The following is a 20,683-nucleotide window of genomic DNA, read 5'->3' on the forward strand; positions in this document are numbered from 1 at the left end:
GGGCCACCTAGCGGAGAGCCGAGCTGCGGATCGGAGCCGAGGACGCCCAGAGCGGAAGTGGGGGAGCGGCCGGAAGTCGCCCGAATTCCAGTCAGACTGACCGGCTGACAGGCTTTGACAGGAGTGGGGCTGCGGGAAGTTGGTGGCCATGGAGTTGGGCGAGCTGCTTTACAACAAGTCCGAGTACATCGAGACGGTACGCGTGTTTAGACCTCTGCCCTTCCTTTTCCGAGCCTGCGTCCCTCCGAAGCTGGTGTTTCCATCCTGTCCCTGCCGCACCCCGGGTCCCGAGATTACCTACAGTCACTTAGTGAATGGCCCGGCTTTGTTATTTATTCCTTGCATGGCAGGTTTAGGCTTTTTTTTACTTATTCCTTATTTCCTAAAGATAAAATGCCTTCCAGAAAGCAGGACAAGTCTCATCCACCTTAATATCAAGAACTCCAGGCTTCGGGGGCTTTCAGAAGGTTTTTGTTTTTGTTTTTTAACAAAACCCCCCCTTTTTTTTTTGCCTTTTTAAAGATTTTATTTATTTGACAGACAGAGACCACAAGCAGGCAGAGAGGCAGGCAGAGAGAGAGGAAGGAAGCAGGCTCCCCACTGAGCAGAGAGCCGGACGCGGGGCTCGATCCCAGGACCCCGGGACTGTGACCCGAGCCGAAGGCAGAGGCCTCAACCCACTGAGCCACCCAGGCGCCCCTGCTTTTTTTTTTTTTTTTTTTTAAGATTTTTATTTATTTATTTGACAGACAGAGATCACAAGTAGGCAGAGAGAGAGAGGAGGAAGCAGACTCCCCTGCTGAGCAAAGAGTCTGATGCGGGGCTCGATCCCAGGGCCCTGGGATCATGACCTGACATGAAGTAGAGGCTTAACCCACGGAGCCACCCAGGCAACCCTCTGAAGGTTTTTTTTTTTTTTTTTTTTTTTTTAACTAACGTGTCCTAATTTATTACTGTACGCTGAAACACGGCTAGGTCCTTTCTAGTCAATACATGATGTGTGTAAATTGCTCCAAGGAGGGTAAGTGCTCAGTCAGCCTTGCTATGAATTCTTGCAACTCTGATATCGGTTAAGTCGTGATCCTGGATTTAGGGCTGCAAGTATAGAACTGAAACTCGAATCCCCTCTCTCTGACGTTATCAGGCTCTAGACCCACCACGTCCAAATTCTGGATTCCCTTCTTGGCATCCCTAGTTTCCTGATCCATCCCTGCTTTAATATCCCGTACTCAGGATATCAGGGGACTTCGGCCCACTGAAAGTCCATTCCTCTCCAGTAGCAGCTTTTTTTGGTGGAAACCTGTGGCCCAGAACGCACTCAGTTTGCGCCTCCCCATTTTCTGCTCTTTGCTTTCAGGCATCTGGAAACAAAGTTAGTCGCCAGTCGGTATTGTGCGGAAGTCAGAACATCGTTCTCAATGGCAAGGTAAGGGACAAAACCAGTTCCAGGATGCCTGCCTTGGCTTTCTTTCCACTAATTATCGCATTAGGAGGGCAGATAATATGTTACCACATCTCCCACTTACTGCTGTACTTTTAAAATTTCTCTTCTTTTCATTCTCCAAATTGCATTGAATACAAAAAAGACTCAATAAAAGGAGGCAACAGAAAACCTTTTCCCCTTTATGCCAGGAATGATATACCATGGCACCCAGAACTGAAATTATTATGAAGTGTTGTAGTGTGCCCTAAACTACCAGACACAAACATAAATAGGCATCGAAACACTTAAGTGTAGAAACTATAAAGTATAATGATATAATTGTTTAGTAATAATGATTCAACATTAACTGAAACTCTTTTTTTAAAAATGTTTTATTTATTTATTTGACAGGCAGAGATCACAAGTAGGCAGAGAGGCAGGCAGAGAGAGGACTGAAGCAGGCTCCCCGCTGAGCAGAGAGCCTGACGCAGGGCTCAATCCAAGAACCCTGAGATCATGACCTGAGCTGAAGGCAGAGGCTTAATCCACTGAGCCACCCAGGTGCCCTGAAACTCTTAAAATTAATTTGAGAATGGGTGGGGCACCTGGGTGTCTCAGTCGGTTGAGTGTCTGCCTTCAGCTCAAGCTGTGATCTCGGGTCCTGGGATCAAGCCCCGAGTTGTACTCCCTGTTTAGCCGGGAGTCTGCTTCTCTCCGTCTCCTCTGCCTCTCTCCCTGCTTGTGCACTTTCTCTTTCTGTGTCAAACAAATAAAATTTAAGGAGAGAGAATTGGGAAAGACACTAAACTATGAAACAGCTTTGAAAAATGGAATATGATAGGCTGAGAATTTGTAATCTGAATAAATTGAAGTAGCAGAGAGATGAGTATAAACATGGGAATAATATTAGGACATATCAGAACCAGAGAAAATATCAAGATATATTTGAACGTGACAAACACTGAAGTCCACTGTTTTTCCTGCCATTTGTCTTTGAAATATTATATCTCTGAAGTAAAAGAGAAGAGAATCTCACTATAATCAAGCAATCATAAATTTTTTCAGTAGAGACACAATTACTGTCTCCATTAGCTCATCATAACATGAGATTTAATAGAAAGAAGTATAGTTCAATAATGAAGTATAACTAGTATTTAGAGACACACTGTTCCTGCACGGAATTAGATAATTCCGTTAATCCCAATCTGACACATTAGCAAATTGTGGAGTTTTTAAAAAATCCTTTAGGCAATTTCAGTACATTTTCTAATAAACATTTTCTAATAAACATTTGTTTATTAAATTGAGATAAAATACATGTGACAAAATTTGCCACTTTGTCTTTAAGTGTACAATCCACTGGTGTTAATTATATTTAAAATTGGGGTGCCTGGGTAGCTCATTTGGTTGAGCATCCTACTCTTGATCTCAGCTCAGGTCTAGATCTCAGGGTCATGAGTTCAAGTCCCGCACTGGGCTCCACGCTGGGTGTGGAGCCTACTTAAAAAAATATATTCTATTTACAACCATTGTGCAATCATCACCACTATCATATCTAAAACTATCATCACCTGGACAGAAACTCTATACTCATTTAGGAATTACTCCCTCTTTCCTCCCCATCTTCCCCACTCCTGCCCCCCACACGGGGCCTAGTCACTAATAACCTCGGTCCACTTCCTGTCTCTGTGAACTTGCCTAATCTAGATCTATAAGACTTGTCCTTTTTTGTGTGGCTTATTTCACTTACCATAATGTTTTCAAAGTTCATCCATGTTGTAGGATGTAAACTAATACATATATACATGTTAACATCCATGTAAACTATACACATATATACTTTAGCTTTACTTGCTTTCTGTTTTGTTTTGTTTTTTTAATATTTTATTTATTTGACAGAGAGAGATCACAAGTAGGCAGAGAGGCAGGCAGAGAGAGAGGAGGAAGCAGGCTCCCCACCGAGCAGAGAGCCCGATGTGGGGCTCGATCCCAGGACCTTGGGATCATGACCTGAGCCAAAGGCAGAGACTCAACCCACTGAGCCACCCAGGCGCCCCATTTGGATTTCTGTTAATTACTTTTTTTACATTCACTTATTACTATAACCACAGTAGGAAACTCCTATCACACTTAATAAGGACCACTGTTCTCAATCCTGCTTCTGTGATTCACTGTGGTTTGTGCATTTTTACTACTGTGTACGGTTACATTTATCCCCTCTCCTATTGGTTATTTTGTTCCCAGTTTTTCATTTTGTCCCTTATAGAATGGTGAGATTTCTATTTTCCTAAACCCTTATATCAGGTGTCACAGTGCCTATAGGGATGGGCAGGGGTCAAATGAGTAAGGAAGACTGGGTGCCAACAACAGGGAGTGGTGGGGCCTGGTCAGTTGACGCATACATGTCCTAGCCAAACTCAAACTGATTGTTGCCATGTGGGAATATAGGCCTATATTTTCTCAAAAGAGACTGGAAGTCTGGATTTTTTTTAGTGCAAAATGTCCCGCTATTCAAATAATAGTACTAAATCTAAATGAAGAAACAGGCTGCATGAGCCAAACAAAACAGGTTTCTGGGTGCAGTTCTTAGACCTCCAGCTGCCACCTCTGCCTCATCCTTTGTCGAGTTCAGTGAACTCTGCTCTACTACCATTTTCTTCCCTGGGAGGTCCTTATATGCACTCACTTTCGTTTTATCATCCTGCTGCCTCTGTTGTGAATCTGACTTCTCATCTTCAGCTCCACTCTTTATGAGACAGGAAACCAGGATTTGAGTCGCTCACATTAAATCTCTGACCTCCTGTGATATCCATTACTTATGTTTTCTGTGTTTGCTTCTCCAAATGGGAGTGTAATTTAGGCTGCCTAAGGGACTTTTTGTTTTTCAAAGATTTTTCATTTATCTATTTGACAGACAGAGATCACAAGTAGGCAGAGAGGCAGGCAGAGAGAGAGGAAGGGAAGCAGGCTCCCTGCTGAGCAGAGAGCCGATGTGGGGCTCAATCCCAGGACCCTGGGATCATGACCTGAGCCGAAGGCAGAGGCTTAACCCACTGAGGTGCCCCTGCCTAAGGGACTTCTATGGATTTTCTTTATTTGCTATCTTTGTTTAAAACACAGTATAATAAAAACAACCATTACCAAATACTCAGAACTTCTTCGTATTCTGCTTTCTTCCAAAGAAAAGGAAGTCATTTCCTCTGATTGTAGATGGAAGCATAAACAGAAAACAATGATTAAAGTAAATGAAGGATTTCAGATGAAAGAGTACATACTAGAAACAGATATCTTTGTAAACTTGAAGTAGACTGTTTTTAAAAACCAACAGGCACTATAGTGCTTTAAGTCAACAGCTGATGAGAAATGGTCTTTTTACTGGTAGAGGTTTTATAGACTGAACATATTTGCAGGTGAGATTGGTAAACTTTTCGAAGTATGAGCGCACTTCATTTTTAGTAATTTCTCAGAGCCTAGTGTTCAGACTAGTGACATATCTAAATTTACCCGTATTTGAGGTGTTCTCCATCTTCATCTCTACCCTGATCTTCTGTCCTGGGCCCCAGGCCTTCCTTTATAACTGCCAGTTGGTTATCCCACAGATACCTCAAATAACATTGCACAACTGAATTTGTCATCCAGTTCATTCCCCAGAATTGCTCACCCTATTCTAGACTTTCACCCTGGACTCTCTTTCTCTCTTTCCCCAATATCTAAACAATGACCAGATCATATAGATTCTCTTCCCCTTTTTTTCCATTATTAACATTTTATAGTGGAATATTTGTTTTAAAGATTTTATTTATTTGAGAGAGAGAGAGCAAGAGAGAGCATGAGGCAGGGAGAGGGACAAGCAGACAGACACCCCACTGAGCAGGGAGCCCAGTGTGGGGCTTGATTCCATGACCCCGAGATCATGACCTGAGCCGAAGGCAGATGCTTAACCAACCGAACCACCCAGCTGCCCCTACAGTGGAACATTTTAAAAGTTATCTTTATTGAGACATAATTTACATACAGTGAAGTGTACCCATTTTAAGTGTGCAGGTTGATGAGTTTATTTTTTTAATATTTTTATTTTTTTTAAAGATTTTATTTATTTATTTGACAGACAGAGATTACAAGCAGGCAAAGAGGCAGGCAGAGAGAGAGGGGAAGCAGGCTCCCCGCCGAGCAGAGAGCTGACTCTGGGCTTGATCCCGGACCCTGAGATCATGACCTGAGCCAAAGGCAGAGGCTTTAACCCACTGAGCCACCCAGGCGCCCCAAGGTTTTTGTTTGTTTGTTTGTTTGTTTTTTTAAGATTTATTTATTTGAGAGACAGCAAGTGAACAAGAGAGAGAGAGCACAAGCAGGGGATAGAGACAGAGGGAGAGAGAGAAACAGACTCCCCACTGAGCAGGGAGCTTGATTTGGGGCTTGATCCCAGGACCCCAGGACCATGGTCCAAGCTGAAGGCAGATGCTTAACCAACCGAGCCTCCTAAGTGCCCTGCAGTTTGACGAGTTTTGACTGATGTTTACAGCTATGTATCCACTACCACAATTAAGATATAAGGGCGCCTGGGTGGCTCAGTGGGTTAAGCCTCTGCCTTCAGCTCAGGTCGTGGTCTCGGGGTCCTGGGATCGAGTCCCGCATCGGGCTCTCTGCTCATCGGAAAGCCTGCTTCCCTCTCTCTCTCTGCCTGCCTCTCTGACTACTTGTGATTTCTCTGTGTGTCAAATAAATAAATAAAATCTTTAAAAAAAAAAAAAGATATAAAATATTTACATCACCCTCATTTCCTTGGACCCTTCTGCAGTCAGTCTTCCTACTATCCTTGGCCCCAGATGACCACTGGTATAACACTAGTAGAGATTACGTTTGCATTTTCTGGAGTTGCCTATGATGGGAATCATGTACTCATTGTTGTCAGCCTTCTTTCACTAAAGGTTTTTGAGATTTGTCCATGTTTTATATACATTGGTATTATTATGCAACTTTAAAAAAAAGATTTTATTTATTTATTTGACACAGATCACAAGTAGGCAGAGAGGCAGGCAGAGAGAGAGGAGGAAGCAGGCTCCCCGCTGAGCAGAGAGCCCGATGCGGGGCTCGATCCCAGGACCCTGGGATCATGACCTGAGCTGAAGGCAGAGGCTTTAACCCACTGAGCTACCCAGGCCCTATTATGCAACTTTTAAGACATGTACCAAAGTAGAGAGAACGTGTAATGAAACTCCATGTGCTCATTCACCAGCTTCTGCAGTTAGTAACATTCTGACATCCTTGTTTTATCTCTGTACCTGCCCCACAAACCCATACCTATTTTGACCAGGGAGAGGGCAGGGAGTTGGAATATTTTTTTTTTTTTTTTTAAAGATTTTATTTATTTATTTGACATAGAGAAATCACAAGTAGATGGAGAGGCAGGCAGAGAGAGAGAGAGAGAAGCAGGCTCTCTGCTGAGCAGAGAGCCCGATGCGGGACTCGATCCCAGGACTCCGAGATCATGACCTGAGCCGAAGGCAGCGGCTCAACCCACTGAGCCACCCAGGCGCCCCGGAGTTGGAATATTTTAAAGCAAATTTCAAACACTGTATTATTTCACACATTAATACTTAGTATATATCACTGAGATTTAAAGATTTTAGGGGCGCCAGGGTGACTCAGCTGTTAAACGGCTGCCTTCGGCTCAGGTCATGATCTCAGAGTCCTGGGATTGAGCCCCACATTGGGCTCCCTGCTTGGCGGAAAGCCTTCTTCTCTCTTTCCCACTCCCCCTGCTTGTGTTCCCTCTCTCACTGTGTCTCTTTCTGTTAAATAAATAAAATCTTAAAAAAAAGAAGATTTTAAAAAATGAGTAGAGCACCCTTATCATGATAGATTTTTTAAGAAACCGGTAGTTCCCTAGTATCATATAATCCTGAGTTCCTGTCTAATATTTCTAGTATCTTACAATGTCTTTTTACAGTTGGTTTATTCAAATCAGGATCCAAACAAGGTCAAGTGCACATTGCATCTGGTTGATATATCTCTTAGGACCCTTCAAATCTATAACAGTTCTTTTCCCCCAGCTCATTTTTCTCCCCTTGCTGCGTATATGTTGAAGAAACTGGCTCATTGTTCTGTAGAATTTTCAAACTTTTATTTGACCAATTCTACTTACATGGTTGTTGAATGTGGTCTCTCTGCCCCTTTCTTTCCTCTTAATTAGTAGATCTGAGGCTTGAGCAGATTCCTCTACTTTTTATTTCTCTTTTCTTCATGTACAACTATTACAGAGAAGGCCCATTCTCTCATTTTACCTTGATCCACTGTAGTCATCTAGAGTGTCACTTTCCCTCTAGTCTTACCTGCCCCCTCCATTCACTGTAGACAGTTTTCAGATTAATATTTCTAAAATAAAAATTCAGTCTGTTAATCCTCTGCTTAAAAACTTTGATTCCTTATATCCTCTAGGGAAAAAACCTAAGCATACATAATGCCTCATAAGGCCAAGTCCCAGCTTACTTTTCTCAGCCATGTGCACTTTTTTTTTTTTTTACCCCATTTATTCAAGACATTTCCAGAATGCCTATTTACTAAGTATGGGGTATTAATTCCCCCAAACTTCTGAGTTAAGTTATTCACCCTGCAGCCTATCTAGGCAATCTTTGGGGCATGTGGATATCATACCCCGCAATGTAGCACTTCATCTGAGTCCAGAATTTGGGAGAAGAACCAGGAGCTCAATAGGTCTATCTCTAGGAGCATGAAGTTGGAGATAGTAGTGTTGGGAGATTGGACAAAGATAGGCGCAGCCTGGATTCTCATTTAGCAAGCCGCCAAGGTTTAAGGGCAGGTAGAACCAAGTGAATCTGAGCAGGTGAGTAAACTAGGCCAACTAAGGCATTCTTAGTAAAGATCTGTTTATTCAACAAGTCCTGTTTATGGGATATTAAGGGCAAAGCTGATGATATGCTGGGAACATCTTCAACTGAGTCAGTGTTATGAGGGTGGGTTTCATTATCTTAAAGTTATCCCTTTTGAGAGAACATGTGACTCAGTAGATCATATCATAACTTCAGTGTCTTCTTACCTACTCTTTTTTGTTGTATTTCAGGCTATGTTGGTTGCTTTTTAAAATGTGCTTTATTTTGTAGACCATTGTGATGAATGACTGTATTATCCGAGGGGATCTGGCAAATGTAAGAGTTGGACGTCATTGTGTTGTGAAAAGTCGGAGTGTCATAAGGCCACCATTCAAGAAATTCAGCAAAGGGTATGTAATTTACTTACCTAATTTCGGTTGTGTGCAAGACGCTGCTACGGGTGGTGCATTCCAAGTGTTGAGTTGTGTAAGGGGTGGGTCTGTGCTATTGTTTGGGTCACTGAGGAGGAATTCACTGTAATGAACACGGCTCTGGTGGTGGTTGGTTGCCAGAAACAGAATCCACTTGAATTGGCAAAGGCAGAGGGGGTTCTGATGAAGAGATGCAGGCATATTTATGGAATAAAAGGGTAGGAAAAGGGGCCAGGCCTCATAGGGACTAGAACTTACACTTGAACAGCTAGCCAGAATCAAGACAACTGTCTGTCTGTCGCTCTATCACCAAGATTATGTTGTTTCTTGTTGGTCTCTGTCTCTGCATTTCTGCTTCCCTCTCCTCTCTTTCATGCTGACTTCATCTTCCCCCTTTTCTCATGGAGCCAACCATTCTGCCTCAGCCCATTATTTTTATCAGTTCTCCATCTGGCTTCAACAGATACCAGCCAAAGATTTTAGGTCTTATTTCCAGAATCTTGGCAGAGGGAATCTGATTGGCTCAGCTGGAGTTAAGTGCCCACCCCTGGTCTGAACAGTTTTGACCGGAAGGGCAGAGGCAAGTCAGGCCCATTGTTCTCTCAATGGTAATTAGGATTATCCAGGGAAGGTCATGGTCAGGGCAGGAAAACTGTCGACTACGCCTGATGTGCTGGTATTTTTTTGTTGATGTTGTTTCTACCTCTCCCTCTTTTCCCTCCTGGCTCTTACCTATGGCACCATCTGCATTTCACTGAGTAACTCAGTAAGCACTGATTGAGTGCTTTCTTATGTCAGTCACTAGAGTATAAGGTAGGTACATAAAGATGGATGAAATGGCATTCCTGCCTCAAAGTTCTCAAAAACCTAGTAGTAGAAACACTTACATACAGAGATGACTACTATAGAATGTGATTCTATAATGTGGTAGCCACTGTATAATGTGGCAGTCCTGTCACAAGGCTGAACATGGTTGGGAAGAAACAGAAAGAGCGACAACTCAGACTGTACTACCAAGGAGTGAAGTACACAGGAATCGTCCTGCATGTCTCAGAATGTCAATTCTCAGGCTTTCCCTTACATACGGGAATGGGAGCAGGCAGTCAGGGCAAATCATTCACGTGAAAACATTTGCTCTTTAGCTCAGAAGGCTGCTGGGGGAAATGAGAAATCCTTGCACTGGGCTTTTGTGGTTCCACACTGTGACAGGTTCTCTGCCCGAGTTGTTGGCTCCCCCTTCTGATAGCAGCATTACTGTGCTGGCTATGGTCTCAGGATAGCACCGAGAATAAATAGGGGTTTTATTGGTGAATGGTAGGTTGTGTAATTAGGAATAGTCATGGGAAATACAGGAATACAAAAGTGTAAATAGCAACACAGAAACAGCAAGTGAGTATGGATTCCCCTGCCCCCACCTCACATAGCTCTATACAAGAACCAGATAATAGATCGTAGAACCAGATAATAATATCAAGTTTGGAATTTTTTAATTTAAAATTTAGGTGCTGACAGTGCTGCTATAGAGTGATAAGATCGAGGAATTCATTGTCACACAAAGGTCCCAGATCAAAAATACAAATAGATTAAGGAAAATTTAAATAAGCTATAGGTCCAGGGAGGACAGGTATCCTCTCTGACAAAATATTCCTGACAAAACAGAGCACAGGACTAGATAGAGCCAGTGAGCATCCAGCTACTTTATTTTAGTTCTAGTCCAAATATTTTCTGTCCCAAAGTACTGAAGTTACTTGCAAATCTGATCGTCGAACCACTGTCAATGACATTTGAGGAATCATGGAGAATTGCAGTGATGTCAGAAGTCTGGAGAAAGCCTACTGACTCCTACTCATCCTTCATGTCTTGGCTTAAATGTCACTTTTTCTTTTATTATTATTATTATTTTTTTAAAGATTTTATTTATTTATTTGAGAGAGAGACAGTGAGAGAGTACATGAGCAAGGAGAAGGTCAGAGAGAGAAGCAGACTCCCCGTGGAGCTGGGAGCCCGATGCGGTACTCGATCCCAGGACTCTGGGATCATGACCTGAGCCGAAGGCAGTCATCCAACCAACTGAGCCACCCAGGCATCCCACTTTTTCTTTTAAAGATTTATTCATTTGAGAGAGAGAGAGGGCAGATGAGCATGGGGATGGGCAGAGGGAGAGGGAGACAGGAGTCAGACTCCCCACTGAGTGCAGAGCCCAACATGAGGCTTGATCCTAGGACTCTGAGATCATAACCTGGGCCAAAGTCAGGTGCTTAACCGACTGAGCCACCCAGATGCCCCTTAAATGTCACTTAAGGGACGCCTGGGTGGCTCAGTTGGTTAAGCGGCTGCCTTCGGCTCAGGTCATGATCCCAGCGTTCTGGGATCGAGTCCCACATCGGGCTCCTTGCTCGGCAGGGAGCCTGCTTCTCCCTCTGCCTCTAGCCTGCCACTCTGTCTGCCTGTGCTTGCGCTCTGTATCTCTCTCTCTCTCTCTCTAACAAATAAATAAAATCTTTAAAAAAATTTTTTTTAAAAATGTCACTTAAAATTAAACTTTGGGGGTGCTTGGGTGGCTTAGTGGGTTAAAGCCTCTGCCTTTGACTCAGGTCATGATCCTGGGGTCCTGGGATCAAGCCCTGCATTGGGCTCTCTGCTCAGCAGGGAGCCTGCTTCCCTTCCTCTCTCTTTCTGTCTGCCTCTCTGCCTACTTGTGATCTCTGTCTGTCAAATAAATAAATAAAATCTTTAAAAAAATTAAACTTTTATCAAACTTCTAATCTAGGTAAAGTCTCTGCTTATAACTTGGTACTTTTTACTCTGTAGTACTTATCATAGTTGTAACTAACTACTTATATAATCATTTGTTTAATCTTTCTTTTCTTGATTGCTGTCTCCTTATGGACTGGACAGTGTCGTTTTTGCTTGCCGTTCTATTTCCAATTTTTAGCATAGAGCCTGGCAAATGCACTCAGTAAAATCAGTGAATATATAAATTTTTGGAATGTTAAATAGTAGAAAATATATCCCAGGAACTGATGTCAGTCCCCTACAACATCTTGGGCAGATTACCGAATATTTGACCTATGAGCTTTTCCAAGGAGGCAGGAATGAGCAAAACATTCATTCATTTGGTGCTAGCTCTTTTAGCTTGGAAGGTCTCGCCACTTCGGTCTTCCTGTTTCCTAGTACACTGCCTGGTCCAATATTTCTGATTTTGAGCTAGTAATCACATTTATCTCCAATATTATAGAATTCTCTTAGCCTGAGGATTCCTTCCTTGCTAGGAGCATTCTTATTAAGACAAGATGATGAAGTTGAGTATGATCAGCAATTCTGTAAACCTTGACCGAAAGCAAATCACCTTGACCTTTTTTTGTTGTTGTTCATCTTCTTTTCCTTCTCTAGCGTTGCATTCTTTCCTTTACATATCGGGGACCATGTCTTTATTGAGGAAGATTGTGTGGTCAACGCAGCTCAGATTGGCTCTTACGTTCACGTTGGCAAGAACTGTGTGATTGTGAGTATGGTGTCTTGGCTGGCTAAACAGCCTCCCTGCTCCTCCAGCTCCATCCCTCACATCAGTGGGCCTCTGCTTCTGTGGCCAAGCAGGGTAGAAGTAGTTTCTGGTCTACTGGAATTATTAATGGATTTGAAGGTTTCTAGGCATTAATAACCATGGCTAAATCTTATCTAACTTCTTCTCTATGATGTTAAACTCTTCCCTTTGATTATTTCATTTGACCCTTATAACCATCTAAGGGTGGTAGCTAATTGATACTATCCCTGGGCGATATGCCTGAAGACCTTAAAAATTAGGGATTTGACAGGGCTATGAAGTGGAAAGCTGGGATTTGAACCCAGGCAGTATGAATAGCCATGCCTGCCCTATGGCCTACCTGTTGCTTTACCTCCAGGATTGTACAGTCTAGTGGGGGGACAAGGGGCATGACATTAAGGGAACTGCAAGTAGTTCAGGGTGATGGGTGTGCAGGGTACAAGTGGGCCCTTGTTCAGTGGACATTTGGACATTCAGTGTTCAGGAGCCTTGGCCCCTCCTCATTTCATCTGCCCAAGGCTTTATGAAATGGGATTTCTTAGTATTTCATTGACGAAGAGCTTGATTTCAGTTGGGATTTATGAGAACATCCTGGGTGAGAATGACCAGAGCTGAACTGCCTTAAGGTTTAGGGAAAATGTTTCCTATATTTTGAATTTATACCCAAATCCTAGCTTCTAGGAAAAGCCAAGGACTTAAATGGTTGTTCCCAATAGTACAGAGGCAGTTCCATGTTCTGGATAATATCCAAGTATAAAATACTTGCAGAAACCATGCAGTCACATTCTACAAGCCACAAGAGCACAGCAAAGATGGACCGTGCAGTGGAGGGCCACGTTGCTGTGGAAAACATCCCAATCTGACCTGTTACTCAGAATTAAGGGAAGTGGTGTTTTACCAAGTATTCTCCTCTAGAGGAGTCCCTTCGTATGTGTTAGAAACAGAGGGTCTTTTGTTTGGCATGATGTTGAAGAAAGAGGGAAAATCGTGAAACCCATTCTGTCTGCTCATTCTGTGTGACAAAAGCTGGCTTTCTAAGCCACAGCTGGATTTTTCTGACATTCTCTTCTGCAGAGTGATGACATGTTCATAGTAGCCTACTGTGTTAGCCCTGTCCTTTATCCCCAGAGCTAAATGTCTGAAATGTTAAAATCCAAATGCTCTTCCCAGTCCTTAGGGAGTTCTAGTCTTCTTGTCCCGTGCTCTGCTTTTTTGTGCCACTTTCTGATACATCATTTCAGACATTGTTACTGTTAGGTATTGGCAGTACCTATTTTCTGAGCCTTTTACAAATTCTCGAGTAATCTCAGGAGAAAGATCCTTTTAAAGCTCTAGAATCTCAGAGCTAGCAGGGACTCTTTTAGAGTCCAGCTGTCCCCATGACCCATAGACCCTTGTAACTGTACCCATTTGGTGATCCAACTGCTGTTCAGATGTGTGAAGTTATAGGTGTCCATCAGAGTTGCCCAGGTGCCTGCAGAAAAAGCCTTCCAGACAATCTTCATGGGACTGTGACTGTGCTGTGAGTTTTACGTTCATTGTGTCTAATCCTCACAGCATCCCTGCAGGTTTGATTTTATGTTCTGTTTCCCAGAGGAGGAGCCCAAGGCTCAAGGATGTAGGGTAACTTCTATCAGGAGATGCAGGTAGCCATAATACTGGTAACATGGAGTTTTTTATTCCTCCTGGGAAAGTCCTCCAGGAAAAAATAAAGGAGCAGTTTCAGCTTTTCGCTTCCTCATCTATTGCCAATACACTCATTCCTAAGAAGTACCCACGTTCTGACTGCTGCTGCTGTTTAATTGATCAGTTTTCCCAGAATGCTCTGGAAGCTGATTGAACATCATTTGCCTGAGTGGGCAGAGTGGCTAACTAGTGGACGCAGCAGGTGCCTCCAGGCCGGGTGGTGGCTGATGGTACACGGAGGAAGTTTTGTTCACACTGCTCTTCTTTTCCAGGGCCCTTTGTCTACAGAGCCCTTTGTGTGAATGGGTCATGCCTCACGCAGCACATTCAGCTTCTTTCTACCCAGTGCCCCATGTGCTTAGTTGGAATTATTAGGAGCCTAGGTGTCATAGGACATCTTTGAGTTAATTTGGGAGTCACCGGGGGAGCTGGCCACCTGCTGTATTTTGGGAATTGCCACTAGCAGGTAACTCATGGGAGGGAACTTTCCAAGAATGAGTGGAGAGCTGCAGTTCTAACTTGTTTCTGAGCTACGGATAGTGCCAAGTATCGCCAAGGCTATTATCCACCTTGCCAGAGACAGCTTAGTCACTTAAAAATTTTAGACCTTCAAGGTATAAGCTTTCTAAAACATTCATTTAACAATCTACTTAGACATTCCTGGAAATACATACATTTGGGTATTTATTAATGATTAGGAAAATTTTAATATAACCAAATCAAAGTATCTGTCATATTCTTTGATAAAATCTGAGATCTAGACAGGTTAGCATTCTCCTGATATTGTTGGGGATTCCACATTGTCAGCCTGGTATGTTTTATCAGATCCTCTGACCAGAACCAAGTGAATGCACAGGCCCTGGTGATGTCAATGTAGTCAGTGAAGACTGAAACTTTCACATACTCGGCAGGTAGTCTGAATCACTTTAATCTATTTATAGAAGAAACCTCCCCTTTCCCTTAAACCAGGAAACAGATGTATCTTCCAGACCTTATTTCTTGCCCTCAAAATGCCGTGGGTGATGCAGAATTGAAAAGTTGCCACTTTTCAATTCTGCAGTGGATAAAGTCAAGCGCATAAGGCTTGACCTAAACCTTCAAAACAAACTATGGCTAATATGAACCAAGAGTAAAAAGTAGATCCTAATTGTGTACACACGTGGCTTTAGGGGTTCAATTGATATCATGAGAATGAGTCTCCTTCTCTTTCCCACTTTCCTCTGGGAAGCTCTCAGGCAGTTTCTTCCCTCGTGGAAACAAGACAGCTGGTCCAAATGTCTGTCCTGTCCTCTAGAAACCCCGATGGAAAGAGCTTCTTTTCCCAGTAGCGCCAGCAGAAGCCTTAATATTGTGATTCATCAGACTGATTTGGCTCATTCCATAAAACAGTCCTTGAAGCCAGGCGTAGGGTTTGGGGTTAGGATAGGGGACTGTCGGGGCAGAGGCGTGTTACCAAGGACAATACGGGTTCTGCTACCAGAAGAAAGGTGATCAAATGTTGGACAAACAAAAAAGTAGGTGTCCACTAAATTTAAGAAAAAAGACAGAAAATGGTACAACTCTTGGGAAACTGAATTTCAGTCTGTAATATCTAAGATAACCTGAACTGTCCCTTTTCCAAGTTCATGCACACACGCGTTCACACGCACACACCCATACCCCTACCTCCTCCTGCTTGTCATGTGCTACCTGAAGTAGGGAATTGTGACCAAACCTCTTGGCCCTATATATTGTATGATATCATGAATGGAGAAAATATAAAATAGCATTCCATGCAGCAGACCAAGCAACTTCTACTTGAGCATTTCCTGCTCTATTTCCTAGTGACAAGATTTTAATTTCAGGGGCGCCGATGTGTGTTGAAAGACTGCTGCAAAATTCTTGACAACACAGTATTACCCCCAGAAACTGTGGTGCCACCATTCACTGTCTTCTCCGGCTGCCCAGGTAAGCTTGGGTGCTGATTATGAAAGCAGACTCATTTTCCATCACGAAAGTAACGCATGCAGTTTTTATCTCTGACAATGTATTGATTTGGCTAATTTAAAAATTCTCCTGCTAGAGATTACCTAGAAATGCTATCTAAAAATATAACCAGTATCTTTTTAAATGTGCAGTTGGGTTCACAAGGAAATTTCAAGGGTCAGAAGCAAAGAGGAGACTAAACCCACAGTATAAGCCTGGTTAGGCTTATGCATCTTTTTAATAAATAGAGTGCTGTAGGGTTTGATACTCCTGTCGGGATGAGCGAAAAAGCCTTGAAAGGCAGAGAGATCCTTTTGAAGGGTGATCTCTCAATAAAAGTTGATCTAGAGTCAACCTGCCACCAGCACAGGAAAAGTACAAAGAAGCAAGCTTTTCTTGGTCTGGGCTCTGGATGGAAAAAGAAAAAATCTTCCAGAGAATTCTAACAATGGCTTCATGTTGTTTGAGGTCTTGAACTTATACTTCCCACACTACCCAGGAATGCCCAAACTGAAGAGTTAACATAAAACATGGTCTAAGACCAACGATACCTCTGGGACACCCAAGAGAAGCAAATACATCCCCTTTCTAATTTGGCTGACAGAATGCCCTCAGATAAAGCTTGTGAGCTCAGAGTTCCCAATGGCCAAGCATGTGAGCAAACAAAAGTGATATACCCTCCTCCTAGAAAACTTGGAAAACATAGTAAAGCGGAAAGAAGAAGAAAAGAAAAGAAAGAAGAAAGAAGAAGAAAACCTCATGTCCCCCACCCCTACCCCAAGGCAGTCTCGTCTCTTCTGTGTATGGTTTTACATGATTGAACTCATGCAGCGTGGACAGAGGCACACCAGGGATTCACAGATGGGAGATGCTATGTAGTAAGAGATTTGACAATATATGAGATGTACCCCTTGGTGGTTTAGTTGCTTTTCCAATTAAAAAACTCATCACTCAGATCATTGACTGTGGGTTTCAAAGATGTGCAAAATCATCCATTCAGATTCCTTGGGGAGGAAATGGGCCATTCTGCTGTTCCATGTACCTCTGCATTTGCAGCGGAGGAAGGAGAGCCTTGCTGAGTGATTCTCCCTAGATTGGGTTCCCACTGTGAAAAAGTATCATCGTTCTTAGCATGCTCAGATCAGAAAGCCCCATTGGTTGTTTTTGGTTGATTGTCAGACAGTCTCACCTTCTGAGGTGAGAAGTCTATTAGCAGAGTAATATCTTAATCTCTTTTAACTTATTCAGGGTCCTTAGAACCAGCAGTGGTCTTTGGGCATTGATGGCCAAGACAGGGAGACACACCACTTGGTATTTGAAATCCAAGTAAGCACTGTTTGGAGGTTCTGATGGAGGATTCAGGCTGCATGAGACCCTAGAGATGATTGTGTAGATGGGGAAACTGAGGCCTAGAGAAATTGAGTTGTCCACAAGGTCAGAGGTTGTTTGAGGTTGATTAGTTCTTAAGACCCCTTATTTAGAGTCCAGTACTTTCTGTGCTGTGGCAAGGTACTTCCCATGTTCATTTTTATAGTTTGACAAACAAAAGTTAACCATCTAGATACTGCTGTTGGCAATCTCTCTCTTTAATAAAGAGACCTAAAATTGTAGGACAACTGGCACATTTTTGAGGGCTCCACTGAGTAGTGGAATAAAATGAAAGGCAAACCATCCAGAAAGAATCTGGGTCAGGAACCAAAAAGCCAAAACTGCCTGTAGGAGTCAGACAGACGTGATTGAAATGACAGTCTATGATGGCTAGCCAAGAGTACAGAGCTAACATTTTAAGAATTTCTGATAGTTCATGAGGAGCTAAAAATCTGCATATCTACATGATATCTCTGAATTTTTAAATGTTGGCTGCTAGCTTTTTAAAAAGATTAAATACTGGGCGCCTGGGTGGCTCAGTGGGTTAAGCCGCTGCCTTCAGCTCAGGTCATGATCTCAGAGTCCTGGGATCGAGTCCCGCATCGGGCTCTCTGCTCAGCAGAGAGCCTGCTTCCCTCTCTCTCTGCCTGCCTCTCCATCTACTTGTGATTTCTCTCTGTCAAATAAATAAATAAAATGTTTAAAAAAAAATAAAAAAAAAATAAAAAAAAAAGATTAAATACTGTGCATACCAAACATGTTTGCAAATCTAACACAGACTGCACATTTATAAAAGGTACCTTGGAGGATTCTGTATTCTTTAGACCTTTTTTCTGTCCTGCCTGCTATTTTCTATATATATATATATATATATATATATATATATATATGTATATGCACGTGTATGTGTTTGTTTTGTATGTGTATTAATGCACAGGTGTGTTCGTATCTGTGTATATGTGTGTACTTTTGTATATAACGGGTTATACTGTTCACACCTGTATAAACAGATTCACACTTTCTATTCTGTTTGGAAATTTGCTTTAACAGTGTATCTTGGGGATCTTTTCTTGTCAGTATGTGGAGATTCCCCTCATTCCTTTTCATGGTTGTATGGTTTTCACTACATAAATATACCATATGTAATTGACTGGTTTCCTGGAATAATGGACCATTATACATTGTACCTGGCTTTTCACTATTAGAAACTTTGCTGCATTAATATTCTTATACATATATTGTTCATTTGGGCAAGGTTATTTGTAAGGCAAATTCTTAGAAGTTGGGTTATCAGATCACAGGGTATGAACCTTTAAAAGTTTTGTTAGATTTTCCAGAGTTGTTCTTCCAAATAGTGGTACAAACGTATGCTTTTATCCATAGTGGGTGAGAGTGCCTCTTTCCCTGAAATCCTTAAATACAGTTTTTTGTCTTTTGGTAGGATATTTCTGTTCTACTCCCATCCACAATTTTTCTGTATGTAGCAGGTTTGGGGATTGGATTCAGCTTCGTTGTATGAACAACAGAGCAGTTTCTTACCTCAGAGAGTGCTCACCTGGGCTTGTCACATCAGAATCCAGGGGATGGACAAATCCTTGTCTGGAACAACCTCCCATGTAGTCGGGATGCCTTAACTCTTCAGCTCATGCAATAATGTCTGAACCTCTTTTACCTGGAAGGTATTTATCCATTCGGGGGGTTTGCATTATTTGTCTCCCCCCCACAACAAAATATCATCTTGAAGAGATGGTCAGTGGAAATATTCTGCTAGCATTGAAGCTGGAAGACCTAGAATTTAGATACTCATGAGTAAAGAAAAGGGCCCTAGAGGGGTTTAAACAGAAATCAGAGCTGCTGGCCTCCCTCGGCTCCAGTTGGTTGACCAGGTCTTTCTTTTCCCAGGACTGTTTTCAGGGGAGCTCCCAGAATGTACCCAGGAGCTGATGATTGACGTCACGAAGAGCTACTACCAGAAGTTTTTGCCCTTGACACAGGTCTAATGTCTCAAATTCATGTGAGCTCTAAGATGAACTTGGGGACAAAGTGAGCCAGCCAGCATCTACAAAGAGCTCTTGTGTCTTTGATACCTTTCACCTTCTTTTTCTGTTTGTCTGGTTTTGTTTAATTCTTTAGAATTTCTCAATCCTTCCAGGTTCTAAGCTCTTAAGACTTTAATAACAGAATGTCTAAAGGAGTTGTGTCCAAATGCTGTGCTTAAACCTTATCTATTAACGGTTCCTTCATGCCATTATCTGTGGAACACAGAATCATCTGTTCCCAACACTCCCACCCCTTGGTCCTGTGGATGACGGGATTCTGCCAAAACAGGCCCACAGAGCAGAGCACTGTCCCGGTGTGGTGGCTGTGAGCTGTTCTTCTGCTCACGGCCATTAGCTGCCCACAGTAAAGACTGCTCACATGGTTCACTCTCACTTTTCCTGAGCTGCCACAGTTGCCCACGGTCTTGCAGGGAGGGGGAAAGTGTTTGTGACTTTTCAGAGCCCAGATTCCTATTGGCTACTAAAACTTGAAGGGAGGGGTAGTTAACATTTTTATTCTTCCTGAAATGACCTTAAGTGTCTTTTTAGACCAGAGTAATTAATAAAAGACTTTCTGGCATTCTGTTCTAGGGCCTTTGGCTTTCACTAAAAGGGGGGCCCTCAGCAACGAGATTTTATTTTTGCAAAGACCCAGGTAGGAGTCTGCTATATGAATGGACTAGTCTGGTAGTCACTACTTGCCTCACAATATTTGGAGGCAACAGCATATGCCTTATTTCCTTGAAGACGTAGCATTTGTGACAGTTGTCCTATGGCCTAGAGTCATTCATCCACTCTATTTGCCATAAACCTCACAGTTCAGACCAAAATATCTCTACCTAGACCCAATCACATATATACACGGTGGCCTCTTAAATCATTCTGTGGGCACAGAGCTCTAAGAAGTAAATGAATTTACCAGTATTGTTATTAGCCATCTCTTGAATAATAACACAACTCTGCCTGGTTCTGCTCTGACCTCTTGGTCTAAAAGGAAGATTTAGAAGGAAAGGTCTGAGAACCTTGGCTTTGCTTAATGCTTTGATTCTGCTGTGAACAGAATAAGACGGTTCAGCCTTGAAGGTTAGGATCTAGCAGGAGCTGTCTGGACTTAATGTGTGGTTGTGGGGTTTGTTAAAATGGCTATATGGGATGATCTCCTCTAGGTCAATGTAAAACTGTTTTCTAGTTTGTCTTTTTTTTTTTAATGCATTAAAAGATTGATATGTGAAACAAATCATTTGAAAGTGATCCCTCTCCTCCTCCGTGATGGCTACCTCACTTCCTCGGCTGCTTCCCTGCATGCCTGGTGCCCTGCTATAGATTTCACATTCACTAGTCTGCTTATGCTTCATGCCAACCGAGGAGGTGGGATGTTATTCCCATTTTAGAGGTGA

General features: G+C 42.6%; 1 protein-coding gene across 1 annotated transcript; it reads left to right on the top strand.

Moving 5' to 3' along the window:
* Nucleotides 1–38: 38 nt before the first annotated feature.
* DCTN5 (dynactin subunit 5) lies at nucleotides 39–20,523 on the top strand. Its single transcript, XM_059155450.1, has 6 exons — nucleotides 39–196; nucleotides 1,358–1,426; nucleotides 8,545–8,663; nucleotides 12,078–12,189; nucleotides 15,759–15,861; nucleotides 19,150–20,523. Exons 1-6 carry the CDS (start codon nucleotides 149–151, stop codon nucleotides 19,245–19,247), a joined length of 549 nt encoding a protein of 182 aa, XP_059011433.1. The 5' UTR covers nucleotides 39–148; the 3' UTR covers nucleotides 19,248–20,523.
* Nucleotides 20,524–20,683: the final 160 nt, after the last annotated feature.

This window comes from Mustela lutreola, chromosome 17 (genome assembly GCF_030435805.1).
Source record: "Mustela lutreola isolate mMusLut2 chromosome 17, mMusLut2.pri, whole genome shotgun sequence".
NCBI lineage: Eukaryota > Metazoa > Chordata > Mammalia > Carnivora > Mustelidae > Mustela > Mustela lutreola.

Excerpts from the sequence above, each read along its gene's own strand:
- DCTN5 (XM_059155450.1), top strand. The coding sequence starts at position 149 with ATGGAGTTGGGCGAGCTGCTTTACAACAAGTCCGAGTACATCGAGACG. Across the intron at positions 1,427-8,544 it reads ACATCGTTCTCAATGGCAAG|ACCATTGTGATGAATGACTG; the intron begins GTAAGGGACAAA and ends TTTATTTTGTAG. Across the intron at positions 12,190-15,758 it reads TTGGCAAGAACTGTGTGATT|GGGCGCCGATGTGTGTTGAA; the intron begins GTGAGTATGGTG and ends TTTTAATTTCAG.